This window comes from Stegastes partitus, unplaced genomic scaffold (genome assembly GCF_000690725.1).
Source record: "Stegastes partitus isolate 25-593 unplaced genomic scaffold, Stegastes_partitus-1.0.2 Scaffold555, whole genome shotgun sequence".
Taxonomy (NCBI): domain Eukaryota; kingdom Metazoa; phylum Chordata; class Actinopteri; family Pomacentridae; genus Stegastes; species Stegastes partitus.
The window spans coordinates 190,028-212,485 of NW_007578286.1; the positions used below are offsets into that span (position 1 = coordinate 190,028).

The 22,458-nt window shown below is 42.0% G+C and overlaps 1 protein-coding gene across 1 annotated transcript in view; it reads left to right on the top strand.

Annotated features, from left to right (window-relative positions):
* LOC103362095 (ankyrin repeat and BTB/POZ domain-containing protein BTBD11-A) overlaps positions 1-22,458 on the top strand; it is a gene marked incomplete at its 5' end in the record, with an annotated part of 73,702 nt that extends 51,244 nt beyond the window's left edge. Inside the window, 9 exons of the mRNA XM_008288360.1 lie at positions 983-1,118; positions 7,662-7,894; positions 9,642-9,820; positions 10,093-10,198; positions 12,572-12,674; positions 12,798-12,879; positions 14,340-14,408; positions 14,513-14,626; positions 16,953-22,458. Coding sequence (XP_008286582.1) covers positions 983-1,118; positions 7,662-7,894; positions 9,642-9,820; positions 10,093-10,198; positions 12,572-12,674; positions 12,798-12,879; positions 14,340-14,408; positions 14,513-14,626; positions 16,953-17,183 — 1,253 coding nt within the window. The remainder of the gene's footprint in view (positions 1-982; positions 1,119-7,661; positions 7,895-9,641; positions 9,821-10,092; positions 10,199-12,571; positions 12,675-12,797; positions 12,880-14,339; positions 14,409-14,512; positions 14,627-16,952) is intronic.

A 22,458-nucleotide genomic window follows, 5' to 3' on the forward strand; every position in this document is an offset into this window, starting at 1 on the left:
GTTATTGTTAATGAATAGCAACGAGCAAGAGACTTTTTTTTAAAGATTCATTTAGTGCTACGTTGAGACTCCTGCCTGTTTCACTTTGCTGTCACATTAACTTTTACTGGGACATAAAAGCTCAGATAAGAAATGCGAGCGTGCAGGAATACAGGTTACGTCCCGATTCAATTTAACCGGAGCACCGTGTTGATTGTATCGCCAAAGAGCTCGTCGTATTCAGCGAACTGTCGATAATGACGTGTTTACAGTGGTGGTTTCTGTTCGAGTGACGGCTCCTCGTTTTATCTACGACAGAGCAGATTTCACTGCTGCAGACACTTGATTTCATTCACAGCTACTATTTATGTTTGTTGTTGAATGCTTGAACTCCACTTAAAAATGACACCTAAAGAGCCTCCGTTTGCCTCAAAAGCTTTAGAGCCAGCATAGATAGTGGTGAAACATGAACATATTAAAGAAGACGTGACATACTTGCTTGTAAAAATGACCTGAATGACGAAGCAATCATCACAACAGATGCAAACTGGTTGCTTTGCTTATGTGCAGTGTGGTTTTGACACTGATGTTGTCATGTATTGCTGAGTTTTTTTTTTTTTTAGGGTTATTAGTGATTTTGCTGTGAAAAAAGAAATAACAGTGCAGATGTGTATTTAACAATTTAGACTTAGTATAGCTTAAAAAAGTACTCTTTATGCACAATCACCACTTTCCAAGTTGCTGCATATATAACAAGTTTCTTATTATCGATGCATTAACGTATAATCAGCATTAATGTTGCAGCTGGTCGAGATAATTTGAGTTATTCTGCCATGTAAAGCGGTTTACTTCATCTTAGTGCATCTAAAATCTCAACCTGGCAAATGAACAAAGAATTTCCCTGTGAAATGCAGCAGAGCTTCGGTACAGAGCGGCACGAAAGGGTGCTACGTTTGAGTGTGCTCACCCTTTATTCTTCCGTTGCATCTGTGCTCCTCATTAGGTAACTTTGAGCTGGTGAGTTTGCTTTTGGAAAGAGGGGCCGACCCCATGATCGGGACCATGTGTCGAAACGGCATCTCCTCCGCCCCGCTGGGAGACATGAACTCGTACAGCCTGGCAGCAGCACACGGCCACAGGTGATACAAGCAATCACACACACACACACACACACACACACACACACACACAAGTGCCAGCCAGCAAAGATATATCCATTACCACAGTATTGATCCATTTACACACTCTGTCCTGGTCCATCTGCCTCTCACAAAATCCCACGGCACATAAGAGGCAGATATCTCAGTTTCCCTGTCGGACAGCGGGCCACGATAAGCGCCGCAGTCTATTCAGCCGCACTTACGGCTTCAGTTTGACATAATTTCCCTGCAGCTGAGTAAGATAAAGCCCATTAACATTCAGGGCAGTGGAGAGCTGTCAGGAAATGGAGTGGAGTGAAAAAGCCAACAACACAATGCAGCATTATTAGGACAATCAATTATAGTGTGATGGTCATGCTGCAGTGTGTCGTGAGCACGTTCAAACTGAATTAGAATTGGTTGTGAGATGTGGGGGAGTCGGAGTTCTCATTTACCAGCACAGAAAGTTTGCATATAAATCAGGAGACATGCAGACCTCCTTAAATCTTTGTACGGTACTGGGTAACTGTTGGCATTATGTACTGTGTCCGCTTTATATAAGAGACACATCTAGACACCTACATCCCTGAAGTAAGGAAATGAAGACCAAATTCTGAAAAATATCGCTGTTGTCTCACCAAGAGCGGCACAAAAATAATATGATATAGTTCCGTTTCAGTAACAGCTTCTCACAATGACCAGAATTGGAGGGAAATAGCTATCTCAGCTCCAAATTGAAAAAAATACATCTTCCGGCAGCCCCTGTCTTATTTTTAGTGCGTGTTGTGTCTGGTTAGCTTCCTGGCTGGTCACAAAAATATCTGAGAATCACCTAAGTTTTGATGAGAATTTGTAGGTCAAGCAAAACTTCAAAGATGCTACGATTGGTCTTGTACAAGCTTCACATCAAGAGAAGTTATTTTTATAGCACATTTACAACAGAAAGACACTGAAGCAGAGATAGAGATATAAAGAGAACATTAAAGCCGCAAGCGGCATTTGATGGGTCCTCGCCCTACGCTTGTCGGCATTGCGCACATCGGGGTGTGGCGCAAACGGGCTCCAGGTGGGACTCTGATCCAGCGTGTCGACTTTGAGGCAGATCTGAGCACTTGTGGCACAAGGATACAGGGTTACAGGGCCTAATCGAACCGCCAACCTTCCGATCATTGACCGACCCGCCTGAGCCACAGCCGCCTCGTTTCTGGAAACTTCTCCTGTACGTCTCTACATGTGCACTGCTGAGCTCTGTGTTCAGTCCAGGAACAGAACGTTTCTCAAGTTTACTCAAGTGTACTTAGTTTTATAACTCTTTAAGGAAAAATGACTACATACTCACAGTCCATGAGGTAGATGAACAGGACAATGAGAAATCAGTAAAGTACACAAATGTGATTCAAGTAAGAATAGGTATTGCCTTTTAGAGTGTGCACAAAAGGATCTTTGCTTCTCTTTTCACGGGATTCTTGGCCTTCAATATGTTATTTCTGGAAATGTTTCAACTGATTGCTTCTGATTGAACATTCACATGCTGCAATTTAGCAAATGACTTGTGATTTGAAAACCACCAAAAACTAAGGCGTGCTGCGTTGTATGGCCACCGCGGCTCTTAACGCCAGTGGAAGGTGGATACCTTCCTGCTGCTTCATTCGGTCCGGCAGCATGAACACAGAGTAAGTTGGAGGCCCGGCGCATGTCAGAGGGATGGAAATAAATATGTGTGGGGTTGAGGGTGTTTGTCCAGGACAGTGCCGGATGATTCATTACATTTCCAGGGAAAAAAATGTCAATTGACAATTCAGAGGACCACCACGGCCACACCCTCAGACTTTTGCGGAGCGTTTTGATAACTTTTGATCACCAAACCCTGTTGTATGTGCTGACCAAATTTGAGGTGTATAGGAGGTAACCCCTTGGAGGAGATAGATTTTGAAAATGGCAAAAATCACAAAAAAATTGCGCACTTGTTTCAAAATACTACTTCCTGGTTGACATCTTGGATTTTTGGAGTCAGTAACGCAAAAATCGTCGGAGGGGGGCGGAGCCATAGGAGCAGCGATTGGTCAGACGGATTGAGAGGNAGAGAAGTTATTTTTATAGCACATTTACAACAGAAAGACACTGAAGCACTTTCCAATAAAGAATAAAGAAAAGATTAAAGCCACAAGCGGCATTTGATGGGTCCTCGCCCTACGCTTGTCGGCATCGCGCACATCGGGGTGTGGAGCAAACGGGCTCCAGGTGGGACTCTGATCCAGCGTGTCGACTTTGAGGCAGATCGGAGCACTTGTGGCCCAAGTATACAACCACCATGACACAGGTTACAGGGCGGAATCGAACCGCCAACCTTCCGATCATTGACTGACCCGCCTGAGCCACAGCCGCCACGTAAAGTTTCTGGAAACTTCTCCTGTACGTCTCTACATGTGCACTGCTGAGCTCTGTGTTCAGTCCAGGAACAGAACGTTTCAAGTCCAGTTTACTCAAGTGTACTTAGTTTTATAACTCTTGAAGGAAAAATGACGACATACTCACAGTCCATGAGGTAAATGAAAAGGACAATGAGAAATCAGTAAAGTACACTAATGTGATTCAAGTAAGCATAGGTATTACCTTCTGGAGTGTGCACAAAAGGATCTTTGCTTCTCTTTTCACGTAATTCTTGGACTTTAATATGTTATTTGTGGAAATGTTTCAACTGATTGCTTCTGATTGAACATTCACATGCTGCAATTTAGCAAATGACTTGTGATGTGAAAACCACCATAAAATAAGGCGTGCTGCGTTGAATGGCCACTGCAGCTCTTAACGCCAGTGGAAGGTGGATACCTTCCTGCTGCTTCATTCGGTCCGGCAGCATGAACACAGAGTAAGTTGGAGGCCCAGCGCAGGTCAGAGGGATGGAAATAAATGTGTGTGGGGTTGAGGGTGTTTGTCCAGGACAGTGCCGGATGATTCATTAAATTTCCAGGGAAAAAAATGTCAATTGACAATTCAGAGGGCCGCCACGGCCACGCCCTCAGACTTTTGCGGAGCGTTTTGATAACTTTTGATCACCAAGCCCTGTTGTATGCGCTGACCAAATTTGAGGTGTATAGGAGTTAACCCCTTGGAGGAGATAGATTTTGAAAATGGCAAAAATCACAAAAAATTGCACGCTTGTTTCAAAATGGCGGACTTTCTGTTGAGTTTACGGTATGGGTCCAAGAGGCTTTTTTGTGCATCCTGATGTGTTACATATGCCTAACAAATTTTGGAAACATCGGTTAAATGTCCTGCGGAGGCTAATAGATAAATTGCTGCAGGGGGCGCTGTAGAGTCATTTTGGCAAACAGGCACACATTATCTGTGGTTGAGCCGATAGTGACTCGTATGTCGATTTTGGTGAGTTTATGAGCATTCTAAAGCTGTCAAAAAGTCATTTCCGTGTATTAGCAACTCTGGGACTCTGTTGAAATTTTCTAGGTGGCGCTGTGGAGCCATTTTTCAATTGAGGTGTGTATTTCCCCCTAACTATAAAATTTTTCACTCGGTCTGATGTGTGTGCCAAATTTTGTGAGTTTTTGAGTACGTTTAGCACCTGAAAAACGCGTTTTTTTGTGACGAAGAAATAATGACCTAGCAGTTCCAATAGGGTCGTACGCACTGTAGTGCTCAGACCCTAATTAGAACTGTACCAGACATATTTAAATATTAGGATTAACACCCAACAATATCAAAGAGAGAAACCCAATGAATCTAGTGATTCCCTTTGAGCAAGACCTCCAGCAGAACCAGGTTCTGGGAGGACGACAAGCTGCACGTTGAACCCATAAACTGTATAAAAGATGGACGTAGCTACCATGACGTCACCCGTTGGTTTCTGCACTGAGAAAATGAAGCCAGGGTTTTGCTACTTCCTGGTTGACATCTTGGATTTTTGGAGTCAGTAACGCAAAAATCGTCGGAGGGGGGCGGAGCCATAGGAGCAGCGATTGGTCAGACGGATTGAGAGGCGGGCCCTCTCTGCCCGCCCACATTTACCGCCTTCTGCTCGCTTCCTCTGCATCGTTGCTGCCGACTGTCAATCAAGCCAGCCACGCCATTTTGACGACTTTTTAAAAATTCAGTATTGATTTATTTTCAGATTGGCCACCTGATCTCTGGATGTGACTATGAAAACTAATAAGAAACAAATCCTGAGCTGTAGGGATGCGGTATTTCTTGATCTGTGATCACTTCTTTTCCAATTCAAGTCTATGGGAGCCAGGGCTTTTTGGAGCCAGCAGCTAGTGGACGTAGTGATATTGCAGGTTTTTGACACTTCCGGGTTGGCTTCATTTTTCAGGGCCGGTTGCTACGTCCATCTTTTATACAGTCTATGGTTGAACCACAATGTGTTCTTTTTCATTTGCACATTTTTAGATGCAGTTACACCATGTAGAGGTGTGATAGTTTGGATTTGTTGAGCGTTGTGCTGGACTGTTTGTTTCTTCTGTCCTTAACTAGGCTCAGTATGTCCCGGAGCAGATAGGTACATTTCCTTGAACTATTCGTGTATGTGGACACCTACAGGTTTACTTTAGTTTCACCTGAAGGAAATGTTCAAGTTAAGATGGTGAACTCTGTGGCGGTGGTTTGAGGTAAACCCTCTCCTTCAGCAACACGACAGTCCTCCTGTGCACGAAGTCACGTCCCCAAAAAAGTGGTTTTCGCAAATTGATGCGGAAGAACTTTACTTGCCTGCACAGAGCCCTGACCTCCACCCCATCCAACACCTCTGGAATGAATTGAAGTGCCAGCTGCGAGCCAGACCTTATCCCCCAGCATCAGTTACAGACTACTAATGCTGAACGGGAGCAAATCCCTGCAGCCCGGCTCCAAAATCATACAAAAAACCTGAAACCAGAGGGCTGGAGGCCGTTACTGCGGGGGGGTTGTTGCTTATGTTTTAAAAATGAGATAATGTACAACAATAAGTTCAGGTGTCCACGTACTTTTAACCACCACAAGAACATAGTGTGAGATTCTGCTCACGCACAGATGTACACCGAAGCCCAAGTAGACTGTTAGTGGTTCAATCAAACAACATTTTCTGAACAGCTTCAAAGTGACGGCTGCGAGCCTCCCACCGACGTGTCATCAGTGATCAAACAATCTCCCCGACAGGATATGATGTTTGGTTGCACTCGGACTTTAAATGAGCCCGTCCACACTGAAGCAGATGGTGCAGTGATGCTTTATCAGGGCTGTGATCACACTCTATATGTTATGTGCTGAGGTCCATTCTCCTCAAAGGACGGCGTCTGTTACCGCTGCATCACTGTGTTGCCGAAACAGTGTGTTGCGGTGTTGATGCGGTGCTAATGAATTTGGAGATTTTGCGACATCTTTTTTCGGCGTAATCGCCTCGCTTCAGTCGCTTCATTCATCATGACTGTGCACACCAGCGATACAGGTCCGGAGCACGCCGTGTCATTTGTGCTTAATTAGGTACATTAGAATATTTTGAGTGTCATCAGAGCCAGAGAGCTGAATGTGTTTAATGTGGATTTAATGCAGTTTGTGTGGGCTCGATTTAGAATCACTTTCTGGTGTGTGATCATCCACTTCAAAGCTTTCCTTCCTACTATTTGACCCCAGGCCGTGCTAGGTGTTTTACAATTTGGTCCTACAGCTTTCCTCCCTTTTAACCTCTTGCCTTGACTTTAAACAATCTGTCACTCTTATCTTATCACTCTGCTTTTGTTTCAACCTCTGAGCCCAGAATAGTTAATGGGCGTTTTTTTTTTTTGCTCCTGTCACATTTTTACTCATTGCGGCCTCATTTCTCACTGCAATGTAAAGTCCTGCACCTCTGTGGAACCAGCACAACCATGACTAGAAGGAGAACGAGCTCAAGGATGTCTTTTGTGCCGTATGATACAGTTATGATGCGATGAATTATAAAAAAAGGAAGAACTTGAACTGTTTGGATTACTTATTTTACAAAAGAAAAAACCTGGAATTTGCACAGAAAGTGGCCAGAAATGTTGTCATTATTGAAAACAGGTAATGGCTGCTACTTAGAATAGGTATTTTACTATTTACTTTTTTATACCCTCTACAATCTCTGTGTTTTCCCATTACTCTGCACATCAGCTCTAGAAAGATGTTTCACCATGCTGAATGTATCTTCCAACAACTTACTGACAACTCGCTCCACTGTTTTTGAGCCATGCTGCTTTTATTTTGTAGCATAAGTACATTTTATTTCCTTCTCAGTCATTCAAACTTGTTTCCATTCTTTTCTCCTCTCGCTCTGTGTAAACAAAGCCTGCAGTCCCAAAATTTTTGTCAACTTACTGTCGGTCGTAGCTGAGTAACAGCTTCTCGAGTGCAGAATTTCTTTTGTGTTTTTTTTTGCAGACTCTAGTGCAAACCATTCAGAACGTGCAGAATATGGTGATTTTAATTAAATATCATAATTTAAAGATGAGAATTAGCTAGAAAGTTGACAATGGTGTCATACTGGTGAGTTTTGTGGTTCAGAGGGTAACTCTCGTCTACCTGTCTCCCCTCTAGGAATGTATTTCGGAAGCTCCTGTCCCAGTCGGACAAAGAAAAGGGGGATGTTCTGTCCCTGGAGGAAATCCTGGCTGAGGGTTCGGAACCAGGGGAGAAGAGGTTGGCTCCTCATCCCAACGGCGGAGGGACGCTGCGAACAGGAAAGGCCAAACTGAGGGCCCTGAGAGAGGCCATGTACCATAGCGCAGAGCACGGCCATGTGGACATCACCATAGACATCCGCAGCTTAGGTCAGATTTACTAATACATGCTTCACTGGCGCACATGCCTGGCTCTCTGGTGCCTCCAGCTGTCCTGGAGATGTGCTCATGCTGTGCCTGTCCTGTCCCGTCCTGTCCAGTCCTGTGCTGTCCTGTACGCAATCACAGCTACTCATCAAACAATCCCACAAGTAGGACTTTTTATATCAGAGGCGATAATAGCTTGGGCCAAAAAGGTGTGAACATGATGATGAAACTGTGTCCTCAGGCAGTGCTCATTTTGTAAGTGTGGCAGTCATCAGCTTTCACCTCCACACAGTCCAGCTCATTGAGCACGAGGCCTAATGTGGCTGTTGATTAGGATTTTATGAGCATTCATTGATTTTAGCTGGCAAAACAATCTCACCATCAGGCCCATTTAGCAACTGTTCTGGAGCTGTTAGAGAGAAAGCAATAGTTTGACATTGTAGCAAATATTTTTATGTGCTTCCTTGTTCAGTGTTGGATCATAACACTTTTATATCTGAACAGTAAATATGAAGCGACCATCACAAAGACTGGAAGCAGCCGCTCTGGCTCCGTCCAAAGGTTTAAAAACAGTCCAACTACCAGCACATCTAAAGCTCACTAATTAACACATTTAATCTCATTTGTTTAATCAGTGCTAAAAGTGTTAAACTACACGCTGTGGTTTCCACATGAGTTATGACCTGTTAATTAGTGAGCTTCAGAGATGCTGGTGGACAGTTTGTACTGCTGTGGACAAACTGTTTACTCCTGCTTCTAGTCTTTATTCTGAGCTACAAGTGAGTGCGCCTATTTCTTGAATTCTTGTCCGACTCATTCTCGACACTGGAAACCACATTTGACAAAACAACTGCAACTTCACACAAAAAACACACTCTGATAGCTTGTCTCTTTCAATCAGACGTTCCTCCTCCACTGACATAAAAAATCTCAAGATGTACATGTTTTCAGTGTCGTCTGGTTGCTCTTAGTGGTCTTGCTGTTTTAGAATTTGCGCTTACAAGTTGTCATCCTGTTTTGTCTTGTTAGCATTTAGAGGTTCTCTGTGTTGCGTATTTCTGCACGTACTTTTGCTGTTTCCTGTCTCATAACGTGTCCAGCCCTCAGGTTGTTTCCAAACATGCTGTATGTTCAAACTGAAGTTGATTTGATATGACCGACAGATCCAGACCAGCTACCAAACTGATCTTGTGGTGAGATTATTTGGTCAGCGACTGTTTTCAAGCTCAAGAATCACAGTTTTTTTGCTGCATTTTTAATCAGCGAAATGACAGAAAATTGGGAGAAATTCCCATCAAAGTGTCAAATGTGCTGATTTTGTCCAATCAACAGTATAAAAAACAAAGATAAACACTTAGCAGTGACATAAAACCTACAAAAGCTGCAAATCCTTAAATCTAAGAAGCTCAATCAAGTGAATATTTGGAGGGTGAATCGTTTTAGTGATTAACAGTGAATGATACACACAGCCTCCCCTGTCATGCTGTGATTTCTGCTTATTTCATGTCCATCATGTCACTGCAAAACATTTTTTAACGGGACATTCTTTAACTACATTCAGGTGCTGCTTTTCTATTCCCTCTGACTTTCCACTAATCCGACACTCGCCACGCAGTCGCCCTTCAAACTCGCTTAACGCCATGAAGTGATGGAAACATGGTCGGTTCTGTTGCCCTTGAAGCTGCCCGCGCTCCGACCGGCTTGTTTCTGCTCAAGTGTGTATTCACGGTGGATGTGTTGGTGTTCCCAGGCGTTCCCTGGACGCTGCACACCTGGCTCGAGTCCCTGCGTACCTGCTTCATCCAGCACCGCCGCCCGCTGATCCAGGGCCTGCTCAAAGACTTCAGCTGCATCCAGGAGGACGAGTACACAGAGGAGCTGATCACGCACGGACTGCCACTCATGTTCCAGATCCTCCGATCCAGCAAGGTCACCAGGGCTTTCTTTCATGCGCATGTAAACAAAATGCTTGTTAGTGAAACATCAGACAAAGTAAGGCTGCTTTTCTGGGAATACAAATTGTCCTGTGCTCTTGTGCTAGGGTGACATTAACACTCATATTTGCATATATTTAGCTGCACTCCAAACCGTATTATCATACATTTGCATAAGATTTTGTCCCAGATTGCCGAAAACAGAGGCCACAAAACTCCACTGTGTATAAAGTTTCTGTCCTCACTGCTGTTGGCGTCTGTTTGCAGAATGAGGTGATAAGCCAGCACCTGTCAGTCATTTTCACGCAGTGCTACGGGCCCTTCCCCATCCCTAAGCTGACGGAGATCAAGAAGAAACAGACCTCACGCTTGGGTAAGAAGGCGGTTAAAAATAGTGACTGCTTAACATTTTCTTTCTGCATGAAGCCGAGTGACAGCGCTGAAGTAGAAACCTGGAGATCTTTGTTTTTTTTTCTGAGGAAGAGGTTGTCATGAGGTCAGAGATCACTTGTCAGCCAGTCTTGTTCTTTTCTTTGTGACATTTGAGGGTTTTCTGAATGGATTGTAGGTTAAATTCTTTTTAGCAATTGCTACCTTTTGTGCTTCAAACTGACTGAAAGGCAAATATATGAAGATCAAATGTCAGATTGTTGCTTCAAGCTCATAATGAAAAAAAGATTACAGCAATATTACTGCAGTTGATTTGCCAAGATGATTTGTTCATGACATTTGAGAAATATTAAAGACCCACTCTGGTGAAAACCAAGTTTACCTTGTTAACAGGACCTTAGGTGGGGTTTTTTTTAATGTGCTATAAGAGATATCATGAGCGAAATAAGCAGTCAGCACCATTGCTGGCCATTTCCACCGTGAAAATGCAGTGTAGTGTATTATAACACCATCTCAAGAACATGGATTCAGACTTCTGGATTTTCATAACATCAGCAACCAACCTGCCAACTTGCAGGGTGGAGCTGTTTGTATCTTCAGAATCAGTATCCGGCTTCACCATCTGTGGCCGTGAGAACAGCAAAGAGTATTTTCACAGTGTTTGAGCAGAGTTGTAGGTGAGCCGGTGTGCTTGGGCTGCACCGAGTTGGAAGAGAGAGGCAGAGACTTTGTAGATCTGCACATTCTAGACGTGTAGATTTATATTTTAGTCATTTTAAAAGGAGGTTGCTTTCAAGGAAAAAACTTTAAAATGTGTAACTTAGAGGTTAGGTTTTAGAGGTTAGGTTGAGGACTGCAGAGGAGTTTTGACTGTTAAGTTTTAGTTGGAAGAGCAACACTTTTTGGAGGAACTATCCTGAAGAGCATCAAATCAAGCCACTAGGAGACTGTATGGAAACTACAAAGGCATGGGAGAGTGTTTTTTTCTCTTTCAGGGTATCTGCAGACTATCTCAAAACGTCTTTACATTCCATTCAGTTGCCATTTTTTAGAATTCTTAAATTTCACTGACAAAAATCTTTTATTCTTTTTTCTATTTTCTCTTACCAGCTGTTGGCAGTATATATATATATATATTTTTTAAAAAGTTCTGGTAGCAGGCTGTCGAGATGCTATGTGCTATACTAAAGGTCTTAAAAAGTCTGAAATTCAACTCGGTGACCTCTGGAGAAAGCCTGGTTTTGCATAACGGGAGAGTAGTCTGAATATTTTGTGAGTGAATGTTTTATTTAAGCCTTTTCTTTCAGATTACATAATTAAAATAAGATAAGAAGACAGCAAATTATTGTGCTATTAAAATGTAAGAATTTAGTGTGGCACTGAAGAGTCAAGGGTCCAAATAAAACAATAAATATGCTGCACTTGTTAATTATAATATGCTAACTTATTCTGCACATTGTTTCCTTTAGTTTTATCAGTTAGTTTGAACTGAGGACACTTCAGAAGTCCGGCACAGAAAGTTCCATATTGTTTCTGTATCAGGGTTTTTTTTTTCCCTAATGAACATTTCTTTGTCTGTAAATGACTTTATGTCAAACAGAAGGAACACATGTTGGTTCCACATAATGTAGAAAACATAAATAATTTACTTACTTAGTGGATTAACAACAGACATTTAAGTATTTTGTCCATTCTGTCAAATGTTTAAGTGAAGTTTGTGGCAGTGGGAAGAGTTATCAGTTAAACCCTTTCCTCCAATCTAGAGTTTATTCATATTAAAGGAGTTATTATTGTTGTTTATACACAACCCTGCAAACTATGAGGATTTATGGCCACTTTCAACAGAACACATGCAGTTGAATGAAATGTCAAAACTGTATCTACCATTTTACCCTCAGAGTTGGTAACACATATTGGATAAATATGATGCTGGCATATTTCCAGGCACATGCATGTATCCATGTATTTGCAGACGTTTCCTTTATTGAAGCATAAGGCAGCCGTGAAGCCTTCAGTGACTGTACTGCAGCACCACCTACTGTTTCTTCAGGGTTCCAAGAAAATCACAAACGCTTGTTATCGTGTGTATGTGCTTTAAAAAACTAATTAATTTATCAGGATGCACTTTAAGAGAGGGCTTAAAGTAGCGGATATCAAATTCAAATCAGCTGCTCTTCAGAACAGTAATGAAAGCCGAGCTGCTGTGTTTTGATAATTCAGCGCTGATAGCTGAGTGATGAATTGGCTGCAGAGTAATTAATGACCACATTACCTTAATCTTCTGCTGTTTGCTGTTCTGCGTGCCGAGTTTAGGAGAGTAGAGTATGATGCGTCTTTTTAATTGTTTTTTTTCCAGACCCCCATTTTCTGAACAACAAGGAGATGTCTGACGTTACCTTCCTGGTGGAGGGGAAACCGTTTTATGCACACAAAGTTTTGCTGTTTACAGCTTCTCCCAGGTAAAGGAAAAAAGTTTGCTCTCATAATGGCATTTATTTTATGCTATTTAATAAAAGAGCAGCGTACAATACAGCGGTATTATTTTAAATTTTAATTGATATGATTTCTTGTGTTCCATCCAGGTTCAAGTCGCTGCTCCAAAACCGACCAGCAGCAGAAAACACCTGCATTGAGATCAGCCATGTCAAATACAATATTTTTCACGTAAGAACTTCACTGGACTATGTTTTACTTTCCACTGACGTTTAATTTTCAACAAAACCGACTGACTTTGCATTTTTTTTAATGGATTATTGATACAGTGACAGATAAACACATCAGCCAATATCAGGTTCATAAACAATAAACATAACAAAAGTTTGATAATCATTCCTTGAATTCGTGTCATGAAGAATTGTTGTGAGCAGACCCGAAACCAAAGACTAATGTATTCTACTAACAAGTCACAGCCTGACATACTGGGTCCGATTCCTCGGTGCCATAGAGCTCTATTGTTGTCTGAACACTCTTAAAGACACAACAGTGAGCCACACTGTTGCCCTCACTGACATGTTCTTCATTAGCATGACAACACACACTGGCTAATTTCAGTCCAGCATAGACTGTCCAGCAGTGTGATATACTCAGATGTGCAATAGTCAAAAAATATTTCCCAACAAGCACAAGAATCCAGCTGTTTTGATTTTTCCAAACTAATGAAAAAACACATTTGAGACCCAGTTTTTATACGAGATGTGTCAGAAAAGTTCCAGGACTGGTGTTGCAGAAGATATATTTCAAACCCAAACTACCAGTTTTCAGATGATCAACCAGCATGTCTATAAAGAGATCCTGCAGCGTTTGCTTCGTTCAGGAAGAGGTGAGAGTTGTGGCAGGACAAGTTGTGGCTGCTTCACCATGACAACGTGCCTGCTCACAATGCCCTGAGCATCCCACAGTTCCTGGCTGAGAAGAACATCTCCGTGCTGGAGCAACCTCCCTACTCACCCCACCTGGCTCTGTGGGATTGTTTCCTCTTCCCCAAGCTCAAGGGGGTCATCAAGGGGACCTGTTTTGAAGACATGGATGACATCAAGATGGCTGTGACGATGGAGCTGCAGAGGATCCCTGAAGAATCCTTCCAGGAGTGCATGGCGGTGTGGCAGAGAAGGCTGAGGAAGTGTGTTAGACTCCAGGGGGACTACTTTGAAGGAGAAAGCTTGTAGTTTGTAGTTTGGATTTGAAATATGTATTTTGTGAGACCAGTCATGGAACTTTTCTGGCACACCTCGTACTTTACATCTTCTTTTGGAACAAATATTCTCAGTGCTGAGCACCACAGACAGTGTAGGGAAGTTGGAAGGTACTCAGTGGGATTTGTTGATTATTAAAAAATTAAATTAAAACTATGTACAAATATACAGGGAGACCACCTGACAACACTGATACAGATCAGATATACCTTTATATTGGTCAGACTTGTTCTTTGGTTTGTATTTTTTAAGATAGATGTTCTTTACTTAAACTTGTACTTTAAGTCTCAGCTGTAATTGTCAAGTGAAGTCAGATATTTGATTCTGTTAAGGGAAAACTCCATGCGCACTTTAAGAAACAGCGTTATTAGGAGCAACCGGCGACAGGGTTCCTCCTCTGTTGTCCTTTAACTGTGCTGTTGTGTGTTACAGCTGGTCATGCAGTATCTGTACTGTGGAGGCACCGAGTCCCTGCACATACGCAACACCGAAGTAATGGAGGTAAGTGCGACTTAACCAAAGCCTGCTGAGCGACAGCGCCAGTATTAGCATTTCTAATCCCAAGTCCTGTGCCTCATTCTGTGGGGCTGTACTGTTCCCTGCAGCTCCTGTCTGCAGCCAAATTCTTCCAACTAGAGGCCCTTCAGAGACACTGTGAGATCATCTGCTCCAAGAACATCACCACCGAGACCTGCGTGGACCTCTACAAACACGCCAAGGTGAGACTCCTGCAGCTGGGAACGATGCTAGTTATTTGTAGAAGTTGTAAACGGGTCAGATATATACCCAAAAAAATGCTTATGTAATGAATTCTTACATAAGGTACAAACACAGCATTAATTAGCTGCTGCAGACAAGCAATAAAAGAAGCAAGCTGTCTGTTTTCACCTTAAGCTGCTGTGATCAGTATTTTATAAGAACAAGTGGTGGTGGTTGTCACCCAGCTCTGCACAACGTTTTAGCGTCTTTTAGCTTGTTGTTTTTGGTTCTACGGCCAAATTCATTGTTCGGATTCACTCTCATTGACTTTAATTTTCAGTGAATAGTAGGTCTTCTGAAATCCTGATGTTCTCTACTGACCCAGGAACAAACAACAAGCATCTTGGAGACATTGTGAGGCATTTAGCTTCTAAAGAGACAGACATTTGCATCTGACGTTTATATAGACCCAAACAGGAAAACAAAACTTAAGTTCATCTTATGCTAATGTTGCTCTCAGTCTGTCGGATGTGTAAACAAGCCTCTGTTTACCGACATGTTCAGTTTATTAAAGTACATTACAGAGAGGTGACCAGTGAGAAATTAAATTGGATTTATACAGCATCAGTTCACAGCACAAGTCATCTCAAGACACTCCACAGAGTAAGATAAAGACCCTACATACAGTGTGGTACAGAGAGACACCCAACAAGTTCAAGGATTTCATTTGAGCAGCTCTTTGACCACAGCGGGAAGAAATAAAAGGAGCTAAAGGGGAGAGAGAAAAGGATAGCAGTGAGAAACAAACAACGCATGAGGAGGCTGGTGAGGCCAGAACCTGCAGGTCAGAAACATGCAGCTCCAGAGATACCTGCAGAGAGGACAAAAGACAAACTAAAGACACAAAGTTAGTGGCACGCGATAGTCGTACATAAATGTATGGAGAGTGAAGGAGAGGTGCTCAGTGCATCATGGGAAGTCTCCCAGCAGTGTAGGCCTGTAGCAGCATAACTAAGGGCTGATTTACTGCCAGCTGAGCCAATCCCAACTGTAAGATTCATGGAAAAAGAAAAGTTTTAAGCCAAATCTTCAGTTTGAAAATCTTGAGTTAAGTACTTTAGCTTGATCTGAGGTATTTTTGGAAAAACACCAAAAGAACATTACCACAAATAAGCCAGACCTCTGACAGCAAAGTGCTCCATTGGGATAATGCAGAACTATGAAGTCTTTAAGACACGATGGGCTTTTTAGACCGATATTAAATTCTACTCTGATTTTACAGTGAGCCAAGTTATACTGCAGGCGACCCAAGGAAATGCAGAAGTTGTTTAGATGAGAGGTGGCCACTAAAACATGATTTCTGTTATGCTTTCACAACAGCACGCTCAGGAGGCCTCTGGCTGCTTGTAGTCACATAAGTCCTGGAGCCTTGCACATTTTTGGCCACGCCAGCATCGCTGAAGTCTGGCATCGATAGAAAAAAGTTAAAGTTTGATTTCCAATGGGAGTTGTCAAAGGACAGAGACCAAAATGGCTGCACATGAAATTGGACAGACCTGCAACCAAACACGTAGCGCAGCGCTGAAAAGAGCCTCAGTGGTGTTCCTTTGTACAGTCATCGTATTAAACTCACCCCATTTTAGATAAACGCTGTGATTTGCCCAGCTGGGTTGTCGCTGTGTGGGAACGTGTTTGAATGGGAGACACATTGTGCCTGAGGCCACATGAGCTCTCACATTCATCTGGTTTTCAGGTTTATAGGAATGAAAATGCGACACTGTTGGTTGGTCTAGACTGAGATGACTCATAAGCTGCTGGATTGATGAATCATTTAGCATCATCATGACATCAAAATGTATCCAGTACTTTGGTTTATGACCGATTGTACGTTGTGTTTAGTGCTAATGTTAGCATGCTAACTACAGTGATCATTATGTCTGCTTAATCTCAGTGTGTTAGCATGTTGAGATTAGCATTTAGCTAACGCAAACCTATGCCTTAAAACAGGGGTCTCAAACTCCAGTCCTCGAGGGCCGCAATCCTGCAAGTTTTAGATGTTTCCTTCCGATCCTGATCATTTGAATCAGGTGTGTTGGAAGAGGGAAACATCTAAAACATGCAGGATTGCGGCCCTCGAGGACCGGAGTTCGAGACCCCTGCCTTAAAACATCCTCACAGAGCTGCTAGCATGGCTGTACAGTCTAAGAAATGGTCAAATCTTGATGTTGATCTAAGTTTTTATCAACAGCTCAACCCTGCATCAGTTTTGACCTACATGTCGTCATAAACATACACTGAATCTCTGAATCTCTGCCTTCGTCTTTGCATCTTGTATTTCCCGCGCAGTTCCTTGGTGCCGCAGAGCTGACGGCTTTCATCGAGGGCTATTTCCTGAAGAACATGGTGCTGCTGATCGAATTCGACACCTTCAAGCAGCTTCTGTACGAACCTCCCCCCGCCGAGAGCCCCGCGTCCAGCCCCGGCATCTGCACCGACATCCTCCACGACCTGGAGAAGACCCTGGCCACCCGCATCCACTCCATCCACCTGTCCACCTCCAAGGGCTCCGTGGTGTGACGTCGTCGTCTCCGGAGCCCTCCGATTCCAGCCACAGCGTCCATGTAACACCACCTTTAGCATCCAGTGTCCCGCCCGTGTAGACAATGTGCTCCACCTGTCCCGGCCCCGCTGCTGAAGAGGAGCTGCCGGACGTTTCTGTGTCAGGAATTCCCTTTAATTCTGCTTGTTGCGACTCGCTGAGGGTTAATGTTGACAAAGTCAGAGAGGGAACTTTCTCGTCTTGTCAGAGGCTTGAACTCTTGTCCTCATGGCTCCCATCGGTCACCTCACCACCCCTCATACAGTAAGAAAAACTAAATAAAAAAAAACAGAACTGCCTCAACCCAACAGTATCACTTTAGATCTAACCGTGATTATGAAACTTTCTATTGTATTTCATATAGGATACATGCATGGAATACATACGTTTTTCACTCTGAGAGGTAGAGTAGAATCAATAAATGCAGCTCCGTCATCATCTCTGAAACGAGACGTTGGTTTACAAATAACACTTTATGGAAATGGACGCCATTGCAGCATAAAGTCTGACACATGCCAAAATATGAATATAATCCTATATCCTATACAACCAATAAAAGTCATTAGTAGCAATGCCAGCAGGCGGACTTTTAGGTGGACTTATTTGAACTTATCTACATCTCATCCTGTCACTTCTATGTTGGATACGTTTCACTGTGTTTTATCGACTGTGTGCAGAGGCCAAACCGATCACAGGAACTTCCAACGTGGCCGACGCTGCAGCCAGCGCTGATTCAACGAAAGACGGCCCACTCAGTGAGATCAATGCTGACTTATGCTTGAAATGTGGATGTCCAACTGGGAAATTAACTTGTGATAAGTCCACGGATACTATTTTTTGCATGACACCTCCTCAACTGAGCTGCCCTCATATTGCTTTTTATGCAGAGCTTACTTCATGGACCACTTTCGCAGGGGGAAGTTAGGGGGGAAAAAACGCTGCTTATTAAACTTTCTATCCACTGTAAAACGGATCGAGCGGGACATGGAGACGGGCTTCACTTGGCAGGGACTTTCTCTTTAAAGATATCTAAAGTAAAGTTGTAAATACGTTCTGAAAGTCATCGTGCTGGTCGTTCCTTTTTGTAAACTGATGTACAGTATTCTCCCACACTCGCTTGGCTGACGACACCAGTCTCATTGAATGTTGCTCCCTGCTGTATGTCTTGTTTATGCAAAGTTGCATGTTTGATCTGTCCGTATGACTCCTCTGTTTTGCTTTAGGCGTGCTTCTCTGTGTAGATCTGTAGGGCTGATTGGGGTGTCCATTGTTCCAGTCTGATCAAAGTGGTTTTCCCTCTAAATGATTTTGTTCTTTCTGACACATTCCGTGCTATCAGGGTAGATCACTAAATGACTAAAAAGTCACTTTTGTGTTTTAGGGTTCATCTCCACATGAATTCTGTGAAAGCAAAGTTAAATTCCTGCACAGTGTCGGCACTGAGTTTACTCGAGACACAATGACCACATTTACACCTGCCATCTGTATCTGGATACATCATCTGATTCATGGGTTTTACACCTGGGGTTAAAATGTGTATCTAATTTCTGATTTGATCCAGTCTCAGTGTGGAGTTTAAACTGACTTGTCAACAAACATCCCAGCTCAGGAGAAGCGATGCTGCTTTATGGCCTCAATTAACTCTACTGCTAAGCTAAGCTAAGCTAACCGATACTGGATTTTTGAGACTGCTGCAGATACTGATTTTTAGAGAGTAAATATTCTGACATTGGTATATTTACTGATTTTCTTTGGATGCTTTTGTTATTATTAGAGTATCGATGGAGTTATTGTTTATTAACTTCAGAAATGTATTTCACAAACTAGTTGGTAACTTGCTGTGAAAGCAAACTAGACTCCTCACCACCATCTGCTCAGCTGTGCTATGTGCTCTGCTGCATGTGCTGCAGACAGAATTATCAACATGGACTTGTTTCCATTAACTGCTGTCGAGTAAATAAACTCTGCTGCATAGTGTCTCCAGAAGGTGGCGATAGAGGCGACACTAGACATAACACACAGAGTAGAAGAAGTCAGAAATAAAACCAGTTTTCTAGTCGCACAGGAAAAAGAAACAAACAAAACTTTGTTATCTTCAGAAGTCCTCTGCAGTTGTTTTCAGTTTAAGGAAGTTATTCTTTCATGTTATCTGGTTTTGGATTTGTTTCATGTCTTGTGATGTCCAGAGGTGAAGGCAATGAAAGAAGTGGGAAACAGCTGTTAAGTCATGTGAGTTAAATGTTCACTGTGTCAGAACTTCTACGAAAACGGGTTTTCCATCCCCTCTTTTATGTGCATTAATGCTTTCAAAAAAAAAAACAACTCACAAATGTTAAACTTTTTTTTTGGTGAAAACAGGAACGTTTCTTTGAATTTTGTTGTTCCTAATAACTTATTCTAAGGAGATTCTTCTGAACCACATACAAATTAGTGATGGAATCCAGGCTAATGTTTGACTGACTCACGTCATAGCAGTTAATGTTACGTTTTAAGTGAATGTTCAATCTGTGCATGAAAATAAAAACTTTTTTTTTTTTTAATTCAGAAAATATAAAGCTAAATATAAAGTTTTTACAGTTGGCTGAGGTGGAAAAGTAGGTTAATAATATAGTATATATCCAGTAAATATCAAATTTGACAAAAAATAACTGAAAAAGAATGAACACATTCATAGTGAAGTACATAAAACAGTGAGAAGGGCGTTAGGCTCCTTAAATGAATTCCTAATCATCATTCATCGTTTTCCATCATGTAAAGTTTGACTGGCAGCTTTAATTACAGGATCAAGTTGCTTCCTCGTCTTCTGCTTCTTTTTAGTGACGTAGGAGTAGAAAGGTAACAAATGCTAATATCTGTATTTAGGTTAAATGCATATTAATTTGCGAAATTTTAAGAAGAAATTTGATGTAAACTTGGCAGCAGATGTACAGTTTGGAAAAGCCTGAAACTGTCCTGGTTGAACGTCATCAGTTCATAGAAAGTCAGATAACAAACCTGTGCAGATAAAACTCTGAGGAAGATGATAACTACGACTCCCAGGGTGCATTTCAGTCAGCGTCGTCGAATTGTAATGCTTTAATTTAAGTTAATTCACTTTAGGATTCTGGTTCAATTTTGTGTTTATTTTTTTCGTCCCAAATTCTTTGAATCTTTTCAAATCCATCTCATTCTGCTGTTTGTTCAGAGCGACGGCAGCTGAAAACTCCTGCAGCAGCTTTTTACACGTCACAACTTCATTCAAACTGAGCATCTAAAGTCGCACATTGTCATACTAAAGCAAAAATACAAGGAACCAAATCTCACACCTGAGACAGTGAGTCAGTAAAACATCCCTGAAAGGAAACAAATAATGTGTGTTCAGAAATGTTAAGTAGAAGAAAATAAAATGACAATAAGCTTTTATGAGTAACAACAAAAGGCGCAGAACGTGTGGCGCTGTATGAGCTGGTATTGTCTCAGGTGTTTGGATTGAAGGATTTGATTCGTCTTTTTCTGTTATTTTGTTGTGAGTTTGTTGCCTGACAATAGCAGATGTGAACTCAGTGCTGACGGTGTGAAGTGATTTAACTGTTGTTGCACATGATTGCTGTGCATTAAACGGCCGCCTCTCGATTCTACGAGGACCTAAATGCTAAACCAGACACCTGACATTCAGCAGCAGCCCTCAGCTGTCGGTCCTGCTGTTTAAATGATGCACGCTCGCTCACAAAGAGTGAAAACCTCACTCAGTTCAAGAGTATTTTATTAAAACCCCGCTGACTGTCTGATGACCCTTCTCCTCTGGAGGAAATCACACCAACGCGGTATATTTCATGAATGTAACGATGCAACAACAGCTGACTATTTACAAAATGTGCAAAGAAACCAAAAGAAGAAGCTTCCTACTGAACAATGCAAACGTCTCCTCATACATCGTGATTGTTGTTTCTTCATTCATCCAAACTGTCCTTCAGAGAAAAGACAAATATTATGACTTTAAATATTGTAGCACACTCGAAATTATTTAAATACTAGTTTTGGGCCCAACAAGTCATTTGAAGAGAAACATATAGGCATATACGAACTGGTTTTAAGTTCTGTAAATAGTTACAGAAAATGGAATATAGATATTATCCTACAACTTTATTTTCTTACCTACATACATAGCACTATATATTTTATTTTACATTCCGCAGCTATTTTGTTTTACAAAAGTGAAAAAGATTATATAAAAAGATGCTTTAAAAGGATGAAATTAAGCAATATTTCCATTAGATTGTATTATTCTGAGTGGTGCAAAGAGTAATACGCCTCAGAGCTACAGTATAAATGTGACACAGACAAAAGAATGACTGAAAAAAAAAAAGGCTGAATATATTATTTTTTCGGTTTTTGTGACCCATGGTGTGTTTTCTTTGACATGTGTTTCACTAAAAGCATATTTCTTACGCCTGCCACGCCGTCGATTTCACCCTGAACGCTCTACAGGAGCTGATTCCTTCTGTTGTTAACACACATTTGCATATTTGGCTTCACTCTGACTCATCACATTTGACTGGAAACTTGCTTCCTAAATGTGAACCGTAACTTCAAGATTTTGTCTCCGCAGAGGTGAAAAGGTTCATGATGATGTCAAGCACTTTGTGTGCCGGTGTTACTGTAGCCTCCCACACGTTCACCGTCGTTGTGATCCAACTGCAGCTCAGTATGGTTTTAACATTCAAACATGAGCATCAGCCAAAAGACTTCAAGCTGATCTGTTTTTATTAGTCATTAGCGAAAAAGACTAACTTTACCCCTGTACTGGCGCTTTGGACTCCAAACTGGGTCAAAGCCGTAGAGTAAGCGTCGGTTCCGCATGGCTCTTCTTGTTTAATGTTGTTGAGAATGTGCCCTGTGCACCAGCTTCGTTGCTAACAAGTGTCTCCCTTTATTTGTCTGAGCATTTATTTGCCTGCGTACGTGTTCCTGGTAATAAACAACATTTCTCCTAGACGCAGTGGAAACATGCATGGGATGTTCACTAGATTTACAATCCACGGGGGGATGAACTTTTTTGCTATTCTTTCTTTTTTTTTTGTTTTTTTTCCTTTGATGAGAACATGTATATTGTACAAAATATATATATATGAAATATAAATTATACATGGTGTGAGGAGCAGGGATGTGGTGGAGTATAACAACAACAAGGAATGTTACACTCGTGCTACAGGTTCTGTTGTTCCATGACATGCTTTTGTGGACAGCTAATAAAAGACCACAGTTTAAACCATA